The 18606-nt window shown below is 42.4% G+C and overlaps 1 protein-coding gene across 5 annotated transcripts in view; it reads right to left on the minus strand.

Moving 5' to 3' along the window:
- The window catches only part of cora (erythrocyte membrane protein band 4.1 like coracle), a 143229-nt gene that overhangs the window by 12094 nt on the left and 112529 nt on the right, over positions 1-18606 (minus strand). For 3 of the 5 annotated variants that reach the window (XM_089648689.1, XM_089648688.1, XM_089648686.1), the window contains exons 6-12: positions 14350-14502; positions 14054-14239; positions 12657-12829; positions 11895-12055; positions 6567-6717; positions 6211-6293; positions 118-5301 (exon numbers count right to left, since the gene is read on the minus strand). In XM_089648689.1, coding sequence (XP_089504815.1) covers positions 118-5301; positions 6211-6293; positions 6567-6717; positions 11895-12055; positions 12657-12829; positions 14054-14239; positions 14350-14502 — 6091 coding nt within the window. Of the gene's footprint in view, positions 1-117; positions 5302-6210; positions 6294-6566; positions 6718-9930; positions 11168-11894; positions 12056-12656; positions 12830-14053; positions 14240-14349; positions 14503-18606 lie in introns of those variants that run through there. The other 2 variants (XM_089648687.1, XM_089648690.1) reach the window with 2 other exon arrangements.

Genomic DNA, 18606 nt, shown 5'->3' on the forward strand with positions numbered 1-18606 from the left:
GACACAGCAGATCATGCAACTACAAACCAAACATGAACAAAATAAAAGTAACTCAAAATGAAAAGAATAGTAATTGAATGTAAGAAATAATAAAAGCACGGGTGGGGGAGGGGGTACCTTGTTGGTCTGCGTGGAGAAGGTGACTTCCCCGGTGCCCAGGTTCTCTACCTCCTCGTGCACGTTGTGCGTCAGGCCCTCCTGGTTCCTCGTCAGCAGCTGCTTGGTGGTCGTCTTCACCACGGTGGGGACGGGCTTTCCCTTGGGCTGCTTGGACACGGGGATCTTGGAGGTGGGGGACACGGTGCGGGATTCTTCTTCCCGCGGCGGGGACCCGGAAGGTGACTCCCCTTTGCCGAACGTCGAGAACTTGGTTGTGTTGATCTTCTGGATGTCAAAGGTGGCGGGGAGGTCTTGCGTTTCTTTCTCGATGCTATAGTTGCAGCTCTTGTCGTCGAAGTGTGTGGGGTCGATCTGGGAGTAGTGGAGGATGAGCTGGCCGGTCACGGGATCTCTGACGGCTGTGCCAGGTTCAATGTCTCCCGTGTCGGGGTCGATATCGCCGTACTCGGTCTTCACTCTTCCGGTCACCGGGTCGATCTTTCCGGATAGCGAGATGGTCTGCGTCACAGTGGTTCTGGCTCCCATGAGTCGTGGATCATCCGGGTCCACCTCGATGGTTTCTCCGGTGATGGGGTCCACCATTTGGTAAACGTAAACAGTCTTGGATGTAACATTATGGATTCTGCCGGTCTTCTCGTCGATGGAGCAATCTTTAGGATCGATTTCCTTAATCTTGCCACTGTCGTCTCTTTGAGTAATGATGAACACTCGGATGATGATGAGGCGGCCCGTCCTGGCGTCGATTCTGCCCACCTTGGTGTAGATCTCTCCGGTAGCAGGGTCAATCTGGGAAGCGGAGAATAAAGGTTCGTTGTTCTCGTCTGTCTGTCCGGTGGCTGAATAGATTTGTCCGGTAGTGGGGTCAATTTTGGTGACAGTGGGATCGATCTCGGTCTGCTTTACGATGAGGCCAGTTTTGGCATCCAAATAACCGTAGATGGTGATGATGTAACCGGTCTTAGGATCGATGAGACCAGTGGTGTAGATGGTTTCTCCAGAGGAAGCGTCCTTGGGTCCTGGAGCCCAGATTTGATTAGTTTTGGGATCGACCTTGATGTTCTTGGGCTCGTTGGCCACAATGGGTTTCCCGCTGATGGGGTGTACTCTGTTCTGGATGATCCTGATGGAGATGAGTCTGCCAATATCCTTGTCGGGCTTTCCAGACTTGGGATTGATCTGTCCGAACTTGAGCAGAATCTGGCCAGTGACGGGGTCTACCTTGACGTCCTTGGTCTCCAGCTTGCCGCTCTTGGGGTCCAAGTAGGTGATGGTTCCCTTAACCAGATCGATCTGCCCGTACTTGGTGTCGATCTTGTTGGTTTCGGGGTTGAGTTGTCCCGTGCAGCTCTCCACGTGGCTGTTCTTGGCCTCGATGAGTCCCTTCTTAGCGTCCACCTTGCCCACTACGGTGATGACCTCCACGATGGGATCAATTTGAGTTCCGATGGAAATCAGTTGACCCAGGGAGGGGTCGACCTTGCCGGTCTTAGGGTCCACGACTCCGGTGATGAGCACCTGGCCGGTGGTTTCATCCACGTGAATAGGTTTCTGAGTATCGTGTCCCGAAGCATCTGCCACGAAGATGACTCCGTTGGTGGGATCGATGACTCCATACTTGGTGGAGATGTGGCCAGCTTCCACGTCCACTTTGCCCTTGGAATGCTCAATTTGACCGTTGGCAGTGTCAAGTTTTCCCGTGTTGGAGTCAATCTTGGCAATGATGGTGGTGATCTCCACAATGGGATCATCTTGCTTGGCCACGCTGAAGATGTGTCCCACGTTGGGGTCGATCTTGTTGGTCTTGGGGTCGATGACTCCCGAGCTGATGATGATTTGGCCGGTAGAGGGTTCCACATGCCCCTCCTTGGCGACCTTCTGCCCAGAGGTGGGGTCGGTGACCACAAGGCCTCCGCTCTTAGAGTCGATAACTCCGTACTTAGATTCAATCAAGCCAGTGTTCGGGTCAAGAACGCCAGTAGAATGTTCAACTTCGGAGTTGTTAGGATCGGCCTTCTTGGTCTTGGGGTCGATTCTGGTGATGATGACCATGATCTTGACGATCTTCTTCTTGGCGGGTTCTTTGGGTACAACGGGGGCGGCAGGGGCAACAACGCCTCCTGCGACAGGAATATGCGATACCTTCTCAGGGGACATCCTGCCAACAGAGGTGGGTACCACCGGCTGGGCAACAGGAATGCCAATCGGAGAAGCAGGCTTGACAGGGCTGGCGGGGGTTGATGAAGGAGCCACCGCCCTCTCCACATGCTCCTGGATCTCCACGCTGTAGATCTGCGCCAGGTTGGGGTCCACCTTGCCAGTCTTGGGGTCCACCACACCTTGGGAGACCACAACTTGACCTGACTTCTCATCCACCTTTCCAGGCTTCACACTCTGCTTTCCAGTCTTAGGATCGGTCACAATAACCTCTCCGGTGCTCAGATCGATGACACCATTCTGGCTAATGACTTGGTTGGTTTCAGGAACCAGTATTCCGGTAATGGTCTCAGACTTTCCGGTAGAGGGATCAATCTGTTTGGATTTAGGGTCAATCCTGCAGGTGATAATGGTGATGGTTACAACGGGTTGGCTCTCGTTGGCAATGATCATGTGCTGTGTTAGAGCAGAGTCTGGTTTTCCGGTGTGAGGATCCACAACACCTTGGTTGATAGTGATCTGACCAGTTGAGGGTTCGATGTGGCACTTTCTTGTGTCCTGTTTGCCTGACTTGGGGTCAGTGCTAACAATGTGGCTGGTCTCCGGCTCGATAAGTCCGTACTTGGTGAGGATGTGTCCGTCAGCATGCTGTAAAGCCGGGCTGGTTTCCGTGCTTACTGTGGTAGGATCCACCAGCTTAGTCTTGGGGTCGATTCTAGCCGTGATTGTCACAATCTTCAGGATAACATCATTCTCTTCTCCCACAATAATCTTCTGTCCCAGAGTAGGATCGACTTTGCCAGTCTCAGGGTCCACGACTCCCGACGAAATAAGAATTTGTCCAGTCTTTGGATCAACCTGTCCGGACTTGGTCTCAGTTTTACCTGTGGCAGGGTCCACTGTTGTGATCTGTCCAGTCTTGGGATCAATGACACCGTATTTGGAGCTGACCAGTCCTGTCTCCTTGTTGAGAACAGCGGGGGTGGCTTCCACCTTACCATTGAGATAATCAATCTGTTTAGTTTTAGGGTCCATCTTGGCGGTGATGGTGAAGATCTTGATGACCGCATCATTCTCTTTGGCGATGATGAACTGTTGACCGAGAGTGGGGTTCTTGTTGCCTGTCTTGGGGTCAACCACACTGGAGGTGAGGATCAAATGACCTGTCTTAGGGTCAACATTAGCTTGCTTCACCTCCTTCATTCCTGTCTTGGGATCTGTGCAGTGGATCTGTCCACTCTTGGGATCAATCAGACCATATTTGGAGATGATGAATCCATTGGACTTCTGTAGTACTCCAGGTGTTTCCTCGATATCGCTCTTGGTCAAGTCCAGTTGGCGTGTTCTCGGGTCAAACTTGGCTGTGATGGTTACTATCTTGACGATGGTGTCGTGTTCACCAGAGATGATAATCTGCTGGCCCAGGGCTGGATCTGGTTTGCCAGTCTTGGGGTTGACTACGCCGGATGAGATGAAGATCTGACCTGTCTTGGAGTCAATCTCTGCCTTCTTCACCTCCTGTTTGCCGGTCTTGGGATCCGTGCAAAGGATGATGCCACTCTTGGGGTCCACGAGACCATATTTGGTCTGAATAAGACCATTGGAGGCCTGTTGAATACCAACCGAGCTATCCACATAGCTAGAGACAGCCTCTGGCTTTCTAGTATTAGGGTCTAGCTTACCGATGAGCGAGAGAATATTAACGATGCCGTCATGTTCTCCAGCAATGACAAACTGTTGTCCGAGGGAATTATCGACCTTTCCTGTCTGTGGGTCCACCACATTGGAGGTCAGGAGAATCTGCCCTGTCTTCCTGTCCAGCTGTCCTTGCCTGACCTCCTGTTTTCCGGTCTTGTAATCGGTAGACACTATCTTGCCAGTGTTGGGATCAATGAGTCCGTACTTGGTGACAATCTGCCCGCTCTCCGTATCCAACAGTCCAGTGGAGTGGTCCATCTTTCCGTTGGTGGTGTTAAGCTGCTTGGTGTTGGGATTCAGCTTAGCCGTAATGGTCACAATCTTCAGAATGGGGTCGTTCTTCCCAGCGAAGATGAACTGCTGTCCGAGGGAGGCATCTTGCTTTCCGGTCTTGGGATCAATGGCCCCCGGAGCAAGGATGATGTGCCCCGTCTTGGGGTCTACTTGTCCTTGCTTATTTTCTGTCTTACCGGAGCTGACATCTGTGACGGTGATCATTCCATTCTTGGGATTGACCACACCGTAATCGGTATCTATATGACCGTTGGCATTGTTGACGACTCCCACACTGTGATGCACGGTGCCATGGACGAGGTCCAGCTTCTTTGTTTTGGGATCGTATTTGGCTGTAACGACCATGACTTGAACCTCTGTTCCGGATTTGACTCCAGCAACAGGCACAAACACCGGAGCGGGCTCATGTTGAAGTCTCTCTCCTTCCAGGAAGGCAGAAGAAGGATCATATGCGGGAGGGGCGTTCTTGGCCACTTCGGGAACCTTGGCTTGCTCCTTGCGCACAGCAGACTCCACGTAATCTAAGCCGGGAGTCTTGAGAGGTTGTTTATTCTTAGCATCATCAGGTTGAGTCTTTCTCTTCTCCGCGCTTTCCACTACCTTTTTATCCTCGCCGGGAGCATAGTTAAAGGCGAGGCCGGTGGCCCTACGGGTGTTGGGGCTCTGCTGCTCATCGGGCGAGCTCTGGCTGTCTCTCTTGGGTTCCTTGTCGTAGCTGAATCCTCCCTGCACAAATGGTTTCCTGGTGGGGCTCTTGTTGGGATCAGACTCGGTGTAGTCATACGGCTTGGTGAAGCTCGGTTTGTCCCCGTCTCCCTTGGCCGGGCTCCTTTCCAGAGAGCTGTCTAAGTTGGAGCTATCGTTGGACGTATCGAGAAGAGCAGTCTTCGACTTGGACTTGGGGTCTTTGGTTTGTTTCTTGTCTTTCTCCTTGGCGTCCTTGGACTCCTTGGGGGACTTGGGCTCCTTGGGCGACTTGGGTTCTTTAGGAGTCTTCTCTTTCCTGCCGGACCCGAAGAAGAATCCTCCGGCCTGCTTGAGTTTGGACGAGATTGACGAGATGACGAGATGCGCCGAGTGGACGGGTTGGAAAGAAAAAAAGAAAACAAAAAAACTAAATAAATATTTACATAACGGAATGCGAGGCAAGTTCGTCCAGCGGCACAGCTAGGGCGGCTGAAGCATGCCAAGCCACAGTAGCGCGCACCGCACGCGTGGCCAGTGCACTGACTCCAGCGGGTAATGGCTAGTGGTGAAGCTAGACTCTACCTTGCTGCGGCTTCTTTGCAAATCAAAATGGCAACTAAAGAAGCTTGATTATGAAAGGAAATAATGGTGACATGACTGTTGGCCTCTGGACAATGAACACCTCCACAACACTTGACAGGACAACACCTAACATCGGTACATGAGATACCACATCACAACACAACCGTCACAAGGAAGCATATTGTACAGTTCATATTAACAGCAGAACTCCTAACCAACCGATTCCAATTACTGCAATTCTTGAATGATTTACACAAGGCTTTGCCACACATATACTTGGAAGTGAATGTGTGACAGGGCCTATTGACCTTAATGAATCTAATAAAACAAAATATTACAATTTAATCAAAAAGAACATACTGCATATCAGCTAACTTTATCTAGGGAAGTCAGAAGTGGCGTGCACTCTATGGAGTTCGTGCCCCAAGAAAAGAAGAAGACTTGATCAGAATTTATTTTCTTAGGGCACAGTCATAGACTTCACGCTCCTGGAAGTTAGTACCCGCCGTGGGATTCAAACTCAGCCAGCACAAATACAAGTCAACCATTCTGACCACCTTTTGCCAAACAAGTGACTGACAACTTTCTAGTTACAAATTATGATAATGTTTACTGTTGGGAATGGCGAGAGAGAGAAAGATGAAGGTTGGGCCGTTGCGTTGATAGTGGACCTACCTTTGCTTTCTTGGCGGATTTGGGTGTCTTCTCCGTCTCGCTGGACGTGTTGAGGGCAGACTCATTGATGTCTATTTCAGTTCCTGTAAAACAAAAATATTTGTTACACCTACTTGTTAAAATTTTAGTAAAAGGTCCCTAACAAACTTTTTACAAAAAGTTCATTGTAAGATTTTTGTAGGTTACACAGACTGCAATGGGCTAGACAATAGACATGTTGAAAGAAAGCCAGATGACAGGACTAAATGGGTGTGGGTGTCTTAGTGGAAAGAGCCAGAATTGAATCGAGAAAGAGGTGGAATTGATGATTGGTGAGAACAGAAGTGATTGGGGTACAGATTTGTATGTGGTCTTACCATTCTCATTGGGAGAAGGAGGTGCCTGGTCATTGGCCGACCTGTTCTCCTTGTCATCCTTGCTCTTCTTGTCCTTGTCCTTGTCACCCTTCTCCTTCTTGGCCCCAAACAGCCCTCCAGATGGCAGCACTTGCACTGCGCCTGCTGGCTTCTAAACACACAATGTACAACCCATTTCGAATCAACTCATTCCACTTCAATGAGAAACAGAGGTGATTTTAACTAAAGAAACAACCACAGAGATGATCATTTTTGACAGATGTGTCTTGACATAAAATTTTAAAAGCTATTTAACTTAGATTTTAAGACCTCATAAGTCTTGTAACTCGTTAAAAATGTTAAATGCTTTATTTCAAAAAATTACTAAACACACTTTATAATTTCAACAAATAAACAAAGTGTGGGATTTTATGACAAATTGAAAATCATGTTATATTTCATCGCAGTGGCATTTGTATGATATAGGTAGTGGAAAACGTTTCACATGGTAACATTTATCAATGAAAAATCAGGAAATGGTCAAAATTATGCCATGTTCCACTTCTTCCTAACAGTGTTACAGTCACCATAACCAGGACAGGTGTAATTTCACATCACACTGTAACATTGTAACGCTGTTTGAAACGTTACCTAAGAATGAAGAAGCGCAACATGGCATTAGTGCGCTAGTCTGTAGATTTGTATATTTGATAGTAGGTTGTATATTGTCCAGCATCCCTTGTGCTGTCTGCCAGTTTGCCACTACTCCACAATACCCTTTTATCTCTTCAGTGCAATAATATAATATGTTGACGTGTTTCAAATTGGGATTTGGTTATGTATTAGAAAATTCGTTAAGGTATGTTAAACGTTTTCCGCTGTACCCTGTTTATAAATAAAACCCCTAATGAAATAACAACTTCAGAAGCTATAACTTAACAACGACACAGAAACTAACTACAACTAACACACAATATGATAAGATCATACAGCTTGACACGGTTACTTCTACAGGCAGCCAATCCAGGAACTAGATATTTTAGTATCTGTATCTATTTGTTTATTATTAAGTTAATCGTGTCAAGTTGTAAAATGCTGAAACATTTTCTTTGGTAGAAATAAGCATTTATAATACATTATATTATGTTATTAAATTACATATAAAGGGTGGGGAAGTGTTTGGTGTAGAGAATGGCGCTGTACAAATCATACAAATATAATTATCTAGTGACTAAACATCAATAAAGGCTGTAAGGCTGTAGTTGTAAATGTAGTTGTAGGCCGAGGATCCAACCTTCCTCCCCAGGAACTGGAGTCAACAATTCTACTAACCCAACCGAATCCCCACTGGATAAGACTAACATTCAATGCATACATTAACTGCTGTAATGTCATCGATGATGATTGCCACCAAAAGTTGATAGAATGCATTGTCATTGACAACGTTTATCTGCCGAGTTTCAGCTCGATCAGATGTCGGGAAATAAGTTAATTTCCGCTTCCAAGATTTGCATTCATTCATTACCGAAAACAAAAGTGAAATTTAAATAGATAAATTTATGGGAATTTTACAGGATTTTCACGGACAGCCATTTCAAGCAACGTTTTGATTCTGAGTGGTGTTCTATGACTGGGCTGATTTTTAAAGTATATTTCACTCTGGTATAGGGTTAAAATACATCAGTTTCCATAAATACATAATGCGAAAAATTAACATTCATTTTGTTTATTTTGTTAGTTTGCCCCTCTGTCATGGTGATAGATATAAATGAAATGTTCTAATTAAAACTTAACAAATCTTTTTAACAACGCACAAGACTCTGGAATGTACGAACCAGTGGGACCATGTCATCCACAATTTAAGAATGTTGTGTGAGGCTGAAGGTGGTGGCGAGGGGAAGGAGATGATCAAGTGAGAGAGGAAGGTTTAGAATAGCTGAGGTCACGTGAAATTCAAAACCAAAGAGAATGTGTCATGTGACTTAAACTTTTAAAAACACTGAATAGAAAAACCCTGTGTGATGATAAAACTGATTTTCCAACTCCTAGGCTCCAGACAGGCTGGTAAAATTGATTACCTATTCAAGAAAGAATTTCGATATTCAATCAAAAGTTTGATCAATTTCACCAGAATTAAGGCAACAAATTACCTTACTTCAGTTAATCTCTCCAGTGTTAAAAAAGCATTCAGAATAAGAATAATACAACTTATCTAAGTACACTGAGAAGCTGTGCTTGTGTGGACATCAATAACTAATTATAATTACAAATAAATAAAACATGGAATGATATAAACAATAAAGAAACCGACTTCCTACTAAATATTCTAATATCATGCGGCACGGGTCAAATACCTATTTGGGAATATTCAGGCTCAGTGTCCAATTTGATTACTTATTACACATATTTCTGTTAATTGCTAAAACAATCAGATTCTGACAGGGTACGCGTTACATCACACGTACCTCGATTTTGTCAGTATGAAATCAACGATTTACAAAAAGCATAAATTCTTTTGAAATAATTTGTATCCCGCAGTGGTAACCCATGTGCGAGTCTACGCAGCACAACTTTGTACAAAATTGTCCACATTCTAAGGCACGGAGCCGACCGGTCAGAGAGGTAGCGGTGAAAGAGTCCTGTCAGAACCGCCGACCAATCACAGGGCATTTAAGTCTCTTACAGGTTCAATAATTTTAAAATGACAATTTATTAATTCTATATAATAAAAGTTATATATTCAGAATCAGCGTTTGTTGATCAATGTGAATGTATGTTTTTAAAGCCATAATATTTTTCGCTTAGGTCAATCCGGATGCTTAGTTAGAGAATCCAAACAGCAGGATTAAAATCTGCTGACCCGGGGAGTGGTTTGATAAATTGTCAACAGAGTGAAAAAAGTGACACATCTCTGACGTTGCGTGGTAAAATTATAAATTGCATATTTAATTTAAACTTTATGTACAATAATGATTTTTAACTAATGAATATTATATTATGTTAAATATACATTTACTTTGGTGTTCTTTTATTGTCTATAAGCATGGACTAAGCTATGAAGTAATTATTACGTAACACATCAGGTGGACTGAGTCGGCAAAGGTTGGATTGTTTGAAATTCTTGTCACATTTGATGAACATCAAATCGATCATCAGTGCCATTTTGAATTGACATTTGAATGGGCCATTTAACCGCAGATTCTCAGCTCAAAATTGGGTCAGGTGAGGTTACATTATTATTATTATTCGGTTAGGTAAAGACACGAGGAAAAGATTGGGATCGATAGAAGTAAGACACTGAGCCTGAGTATAGGTGATGAGGTTGTGGTGGTGGTGGTAATAGGCTTTCTGCTAGTGATAGGGTAGTGTTTGTGTTGGAGCTAACCGTCCCCTTGGACAGGGGGTTGGAGGCCTCCCACTCTCCCTCCAGGGAGCTGGCCGAGGAGGCGGGGCTGTTGGACTTGTTGGAGCGCCCCGTGACGCTGGACAGGCTGCTGGCCGCCCCCGAGATGCGCCTGGCAAGCTGGCGACACATCATCATCACCAAGTTACTGTACTGTTATCAGCAGATCTTGGCTTCAGGTCCAGCTGGTGACACTACACCACTGTCCCACTCTCCTCATCAGTAGGAAAATCATTTTAGAGAGCTTTTTTGTATTATCCGTTCGACTAGCGTCTAGTATGAAAGAGATGGTATGAAAAAGTGAGCAGAACGGGCTATAAAAGAGTGTGACAGATTGTCCAATGCCTCTTCTTCATCACCTGTTACTCGAGACAATAGTCAATGTGTTAATTGAGCCCCTATTCAGAAAAACAGCATCATCGAAATAGCACTATTTTTGTGCAAATCCATTCAAATTACGCGCCATATATCCATCTATGTTCATACCAAAAATCATTTTAAAATCTCAACCAAAGATGGCAGCATATGGCCTAAAGTGGCGGCCGGTAGCACGCACACTTTCCTTTTCAGTATAACTATTTTAGTGATTGGTTGAAAAATGTATTGCAGTTTTGCCCAATCACTAATGAAAAATAAACTGATTTTATGGAAACACAACTTAGAGAAATTACAAATTGAAGTTAATTTATGGATAAAAAATTCTTTTATGTTTGTTGTGCTCAAAACTTATGAATAAATTGATTAAAGTATATTAAACGTGTTGTCTATTAATTCCAATACCTTATTACAGTCAAATGAAATGTTAAACAGGCCTCTTCTGACTTACAGAATCCACGTGATGCTAATTCCCACCAACAAGAAGACAGTATTGTACCAACAAACAGAATATTTGGTTGCACACTACCCAACATGATTGGTGCATGTCCTACCACAAATGAAGATGGATGTAGTGCCTACACTGATCGATGCAATAAATCTGTAATGTCATGTCTAATTCAACAATATTATTAAGAAAACGGTAGCAAGTGATGTTATTGGGATAGATTTTTGAGAAAGAAGAGTTAGTAATGTTTTCATATTGAAATACAAATAGATCGGCTGTGGAATCATTTGCCAGCCCCTGTGTTTCATCTCTCCTACAACATGGTAGCTTCAAGACATAATAACGAAATGAATAACATCTAATAATTATTTTTCTCAGAGCTAACCCAAAACATCACCAATGCAATTGGTCACAGCGATACTGCTGTAAACGTCACTGACCCACATTATTACTTTATTTCATATTATGTCCATTTATCTATGTCCAGTGATTTAGGCTCTTCTTCCACAGGTATACATACATACGCAATTAAGGGACGATTCAAGTATCTTGCCGACATTTTGTTAATTCCTTGTTTACGACGCAAGTACACAACATAAGTAATAGATATTTGCATATCCCTGTGGAAGAAAGACCTTATAGGTGGCACAATCAGAGTTGAGGCAAACAACACTTGTGTGTGTATTAATGAATCAATACTGGGAAGCGTCACTGAGAAACAGGCTTTTAGTTTTCCTTACACCTACTTATTGTTATCAGCAAAAACGAGACAACATTGACTGGATTAGATCTAGAAGCTGGGTCCAATGATCATGTTCTCAATATTCATTTTTTAAATTAGTTGTGGACAAGCAATGCATTTGTACGAGTACTGTGTTTGCCTCAACTCTGATTGGGATACCAATATCACTGCTTTCAAATTCCAAATAATTAACTCGGTAAACGGATAAAAGAGAACATGATAAAATACTAGGCTAGTTCTTTTTCTTCAATGTTCTGTTTTGTCAGGAATCGCTTTTCTCAGTTACAGCAGTATCGCTTTACCGTGACGATATATAAGTAAGTTAGGTTAGGTTAATTTCTCCGCCGCCCGGTATGTTTGTTAGATCAGGTTGTGCGGTACCTTATCCTTGAGCTTCTCCTTCTTGACGGGGGGCGGGGGGCTGCGGGGGCGCACCACCTGCGGGGGCGGCAGGTCGGGCAGGTGTTCGGGCGGGTGAGACATGGTGTGGCGCTTGGTCGAGTCATCATCCAGACTGCCGTACTGCTGCTTGCCGGCCAGGGCTAATGAGCACACACGTAATTCTGTATCGGTTTGTACATAATAAGATAAATCCTAGCAAGTGATCAATAGTGGTAGAGTGAGAGACGGATATACCATAATAAACTAACTTACAATAATGGTAAAGAGACGGATATACCATAAGAAACTAACTTACAATAATGGTAGAGAGACGGATATACCATAATAAACTAACCTACAATAATAATGGTAGAGTGAGAGATAATATAATAAACTAACTTACTAGCAACAGTTCATCTGAATCTGAAATGATTTTAAATGGCAACCCCAATTCCGAAGCGTGTTCACAGTTCTACAGGGTCAGTGTAATAAATATCGCGCACCGATGAGCGAAAAGCGAGACTGGGTAATATACATTATTATCTCTCAGCGGGTGATATCTACGGTAATTGGATAAATAGAATAGGTTAGGTAAGGTTTAATTTTGTTCAATATTCTGTTTTGTGATGGAAGGAGTATCTACCACCATGAAATGTGATCAATTAGGGTTGTTTACCATCCTCGCTGATGCTTTTAGATTTTTCTGTAATATTGGGATGGCGGAATGTTAGTCAACAGATTGTAATTAAGGCAATGTGTTACCATCCATACTACGCGAGGTGATGTGGCGGCCGCTGAGGGAGCGCTGGAAGTTGGGAGCGGGGCGCTGGATGGGGGCCTTGCGAGACTCCCAGTGCGTGCGGCCAGAGTAGCGGAAGCGCGAACCCAGGCGCGGGAACAGGGTGGACTTGCCCGTCGGCTCGGGGGTCATCAATCTAAACAAACAACGACAATTACACATTCATCCAAGTGCTGGACGGGTCGGACAAACGCCCTCCAAATGTGGTGCTGGGGAAAATACTCAGGATTCCACACAGATAGCTAGGCGCACTAATCTATACAAAATAGATGTCTGCTTACAGCGTGTCCCAAAATACTAGAGGCAGGTGGAAGGCAGGATAAGTAGAGGAAGATCACTGATGCGTTGGAGTCATAGACATACAAATTAATAGACCAGTCCATCAGGCAAAGGGGAAGAATAGCGCTGAATTGTGAACCTACCTAAGTTTTATCCAAGTTTACTTTGAAATCTCGTTCATTTTTGGAGATATCGAAAAACTAATTTTTATTTATTTATTTATTGGTAAAGGTAATTTTACTGTTGTTATTAACCTTTCCTTATCTGTGGTGTGTATTTACTACATATTGCTTCTAATAACTTTAATAACTCTATAAATATAATAAATTCTGGGTTCAGATTTTAGGTATTCCTTCGTTATACATTTATGCACTGAATTAAAAAATAATATATTACATAGTTTTCAAATTCAATTAAAAATCAGAGTTTTTTTGTTAAAAATCGGGAACAAATACACCAATACAATCAACCGTGTGATACTAATAGGCGAAGAGTGTGCGAGGAAATGACACGCTATTGATGTCCCGCTTTAATTCGCTATGCGGGAACATGAGACACCCACACTTCTGCAGTTGTAGTTTTTGATTTAGACCATCGATACCTACGACCGCACAGCTGTGTTTGTGCCAGCCGCTAGCCAGTTGGCCGCGAACCGTCGTTAGATGTGGACCCCTCGCACGTTTCTTTAGCATCTGCCGATGGTTTTTTCATGTTTTCAGCAATTAAATTACAATTATTATCACTTTTGATATAAAATATAATAAACATAATCGATTAGCTATGAATATTCATATTTTTCCCATATTAAATCGCTCATTTTGAGATGTGTATTGACTACGCAGCATCGGAACGCGTGTATTTTTTTAGCACAGTAAGGGAAAGGTTAACTCTTACATCAAAATCTAGAAAGAATAGGAGACATCCTCATTTAGAATAACTTCCTGGATAAAAACTTTGTGAGTGGAGGGGTCTTATTCATCAGCGTAATTGGGATCACGACTCCGAACCAACGGCTGAAGAAGAAGAATCAAAGACACCGTTCCTGTCAGAAAGGTGGGCTAAGTTAGGTTAGGTTAATTACCTGAAGAAGGTGTGGTGCTCGACGCAGACCTTCCACAGCTTCTTGGCCTGGCGGTGGTTGGCGAGCTTGAAGCCCACGGTGGACTCGTACTGCTCAAACTCCCCGGGCCGGATCTTCACGTAGAAGTTGTGCCGCTTGTAGCTGATCTTCAGGATCTTGGGCCATGCAAAACGGTTGATTCGAAGCCTGGAAAGGTTAACACATAAGATTTAACCAATCATATTATGCATGTCTGTTCATAGATAATAGAAACAAGGGAGATGGGCCAAGACGGGAAGATGAGAGGTAGCACTCACTTGTCTCTGTAGATGAGCAGGCCCGAGGAGCAGACTCCGAGCATGATGTCCACTCCCTCGGAGTCGCGGGCGGGGTGGAGGTCCACTCCGTACATGGCCAGCTTCTTGGCATTCTCCAGGTAGTTGAGCTCTGCTTCCGCTGGTGTTTGACCTCTGGAAACAACATTCGAAATTACACATCAAGGTTAAACTAATATTTGCAGTCTTAAGTGAACGCAAAAAACCTACGCAAGAAAATGATTCATACAGAATTAAAATGATTTGGGTGTATATTTTGATCGAAAACTAAATATTATTAATCACTAGCTGTACCCCGCCACGCATTGCTGTGGTTCAGTCTGTCTGCGCAGATAGAGAAACAATAGCGCGTGTTGCTTTTACAACCAACAGATGGCGCTGATTTAAAAAAAACATGTTTGCTCAACAGATGCGCTGTTTTTAAAAAAGCATGTTTTTACCTGTTACAGGTGACATCTTTATATTAGATGTAACACACGCGTATTTGAATGCAACGTTGTGTCAAAATTTCAAAGCAATTGGTGAAGAACTTTTGAAAATTTAAGATTTTGAATAAATGATTATTTACAGTTTTATTTATATAGATAGATAGATATTGAAAGCATAACAAATAAAGCATGTAGCAGAAAATGTTGGGTTTTGTAATATGAGAATGTCATTAGTTACAAATCAAATCGAGTACAACTCAACAGTGTGGGCACCAAGGTATGTTGTAAGTTAATAAAAAATAAAATAAGGTACAATTGATTTAATCATCATGAATTAGTGCTATTCGCACCTAAAATGTGATACAATGAACTTCTGTAGCGCAAGTAAATAAGTTTTTTGCTGTACCAGTTGCAGGTTCTGTTCATAAATTCATTTTGATGGGAGTTGATGTTGCATTTGTCAATATAGAAAAGGGTTTTCTGTCTGCTATATAGCAGATATGAATATCGAAGCGGTGCGCGGACATTTATTTTGTTTACCAAGACCGGCAGTCAACTTCAGCGACAAGCCTCCTGTTGAGTAGTTCCTGATAGCGAGATGTGTTGTCCCTTTCAGTAGGTTAAAGAGTGCGAATACAGTTCGAGATAACTATGTTAACCACTTAATACTCGGTTTTTTTAACAAAAATAAAACTAAAAACATCAGGTTATTTTATTTTTGAAGTGAAACTTCTTTACGCACGTTATGCATTTTTGAGGACCGGAGTAAAACCGACTCTAATTTATTTTTAGAATTTTTGCGATCGAACCTTCTAATTCTGTTTGAAACGATCGGTTGAAGGAAGCGAATTTTGTATCGTAACATAATATCATATACAAACTCCGTTATAAAAATAAGCCGGGACAAGTCAATTGAGGAGTACACATTCTATACGCGGTTCTCGTCGCGCGAGATACCTCTCCTCGCGGTCTAGAGGCAGAGCGTTCGACACTCGTTATGCAGGACCCGGGTTCCAATCCCATATTTTTATAACTTTTAATTTTTTTTTTATCACATGCTACTTATAAATATGTCAATATTAGGAATCTAGTTAAACGTTCATTTGTTAACAACATGCCTATAAATAAATTTATGCTTTTTAAAACTATAATGTACAGCATTCTGAATAATAATAATATGAAATGAAAAGAGAGAGAAGAATACTAAAAGTTTCACTTCCGTCGTGCGTAGGCTTGCCACACACTGTATTTTTTATTTAAAGAATTGACATAATTTAAAAGTGACCAGTTCAAAAAAACAACAAAACAGAATCAATGAAAAATGTAAAAAACCATATTCAAAAAAAATAAAACAAGACTAACTATAATAAAAAATAGAATAATAATAACTATAGTACTATACTTTTAGATCTATCAAAAAATTTATATATAAAGATGCAAAAGTCGGTCATTTTGAATAGGTACATGTAGGATAACGAAAGATTTTTTAAATATTTATGCTGAGGGATCAGTAGGATTTATAGGCCCTGTTAGAAGTTCTACCGAGCCGAACCCTCTGATATGAAAATATCTGGAGTCGGTGAATTATTTTCCCATTTGATCTCTGGTGAGTTGAAGTGTTGTTCTTGTATTGTTTTGTATTTATTTTACTTATATAATGCACTTGCATAATGTTGATTGACTAGATGATAATTTGTGGAAGGGTTTAGTTTTTCCTATGGGGAAGATTTAACCCGGACATAAAATCGGAAGTTTAAAAAAAATAATAAAAAAGTAATAAAATTAAAAAATTTGATTTAGTGTGGTATATTTCGAAACACGGCTCCAAACAGAGACCAACTTCACAATTTGCACACCAATAACGACTCTCCCTTTGGATACGGAGTTATCTCGCTTGGAACAGCAGACCAAACATCTTTTTGTAGGTCTAATCGTAAATATATAAATAATATTCAATAATACTAAAAGTCGTAAAAAAATGCAATGAATCAGTAATTATTGAAATATAATACTTACAAAATATTTTTGTGAAGTTTTCAATAAGTTGAAACAGAAGAAAAGATTTGCGCAAACCTCTAGGTACGAGCGTCAAGTGGCGAGTGGCGAGCGCAGTTCGTTTGTTTATCTTGTATAATGCAAACAAGTCAATACACGCGAGCAGTGTTCGGGTTGTCGCAGTACGATACACGCGCTGTCCGCGAACACCGCTTGTTCAAAAGCATTAAGCGGTTAACTAACTAACTACCCACCACGCAGTTTGGCACACACTCCTTGCCTCATTCACATTCATACATACTCTTCTACTATTCTGACTCTTGACATGGCCCGACTCGAGTACCTGATTCACTTGATCGTGCCACGTCTTCTTCGGGCGCCCCGACTTCTGCTACCATTCACATTTGCATAATATATTTTCCTTACACTCCTTTCTTTGCTCATTCGCTCTACATGCCCAAACCATCTAAGCGTCCCTTTCTTAATCTTACTCATTACGCTTACATCAGCCTGGCACTCTTTGCGGATCTCCGCATTCCTCACACGATTATACATGGTTTTACCAGCATTTCAACAGCATTCAATCTACTTTCATCTGAACTATATTATACTACTGGAATTAATCTTGGTAAAATAGTATACGGTCAATATAAAATATCTACGTAAGGGCATATTTCACACATACCGACATACTTCAAAAGGTAGGTCAGGATTAAAAGTGGGAGGAGGTATAAAAGAAAAAATATATATATTTTAACTGATTCAATAACGTGTCAATGAGCGTAAGAAATTTTACAAAAATACCAGACAAGATCAACAAAGCGATCTAGTTTCATTAAAATTGTGGGTTACCAACGCCTACTCTATTAATTTTTAAATTAGTCATTAACTGCTGCAGGACAAGTTGCCAAATTCAATTTAAGATTGGACAAGAACTTAGCCAACTTTTTTTTCTGTTGAAGGAAGGATAAAAATATAGTTTTATTGTTGTCTTTGAAAACATTGTTTTTTTTTTTTATGTGAGACTCACAAGAGCGTCTCTGTCTGTACATTGTAAAGGCAGGGGAACTATGTCGCCACCCTGTAGGAAGGTATTTAATAATGCTAATGGATTATATGAAGGAGGAAAACAAATGCTGGCAGCTCATTCCGCATACGAGCCGTCTTACACAGAAACCAGTCGAAAAAGTTCTATTCCATTCGCGTGCACCGGGGATCAATGCTGCTAGATCCTAATAGCAGGCTCCATTAAAATATCTGTAGAACAGACTCAGCATGTCCACATTGCGTCTGTGCATTAGAGATGGCAATCGTTCTGTTAACAATGGATTGTCAATCAGACGGACCGCCCTCCTTTGCACAGAATCACAGACGGCCGGCGTGGTCTAGTGGTATACGCTTTTGACTACAGATCCGAAGGTCGCGGGTTCGAACCCGGCGTGCGCAAATAAATTTTATTTGATTGATTTGTGTTATTTCACAATTAATTAATTAAAATAATATATAGTATATTTGCGGCACGTTCCAGAGTGGAAGATACTACCAGTATCGCCCTGGTGTAAGACCACCATTCAGAATTGAAACGTTGCTTGAAATGGCTTTAGCCGTGTTTGGTGACCAGATCTGAATAGCCAGGTACTTCCCCACCTTCCTCTTCCCCATCTCCCTCCCCTCCCCAATACCCTCAGCCTCACAACATACCCCAATTGGGGATGCCATAGTCTCACTGGCTCCAGACGGGAGCAGTTGGGACTCTTGTGCGGTAATACTGTAAAAAAAAAAAAAAAAAAAAAGAATCAAGTAGGTTTATCATGTA

This window comes from Hesperophylax consimilis, chromosome 28 (genome assembly GCF_061612785.1).
Source record: "Hesperophylax consimilis isolate HC1 chromosome 28, BYU_Hcon_1.0, whole genome shotgun sequence".
Classification (NCBI taxonomy): Eukaryota; Metazoa; Arthropoda; class Insecta; order Trichoptera; family Limnephilidae; genus Hesperophylax; species Hesperophylax consimilis.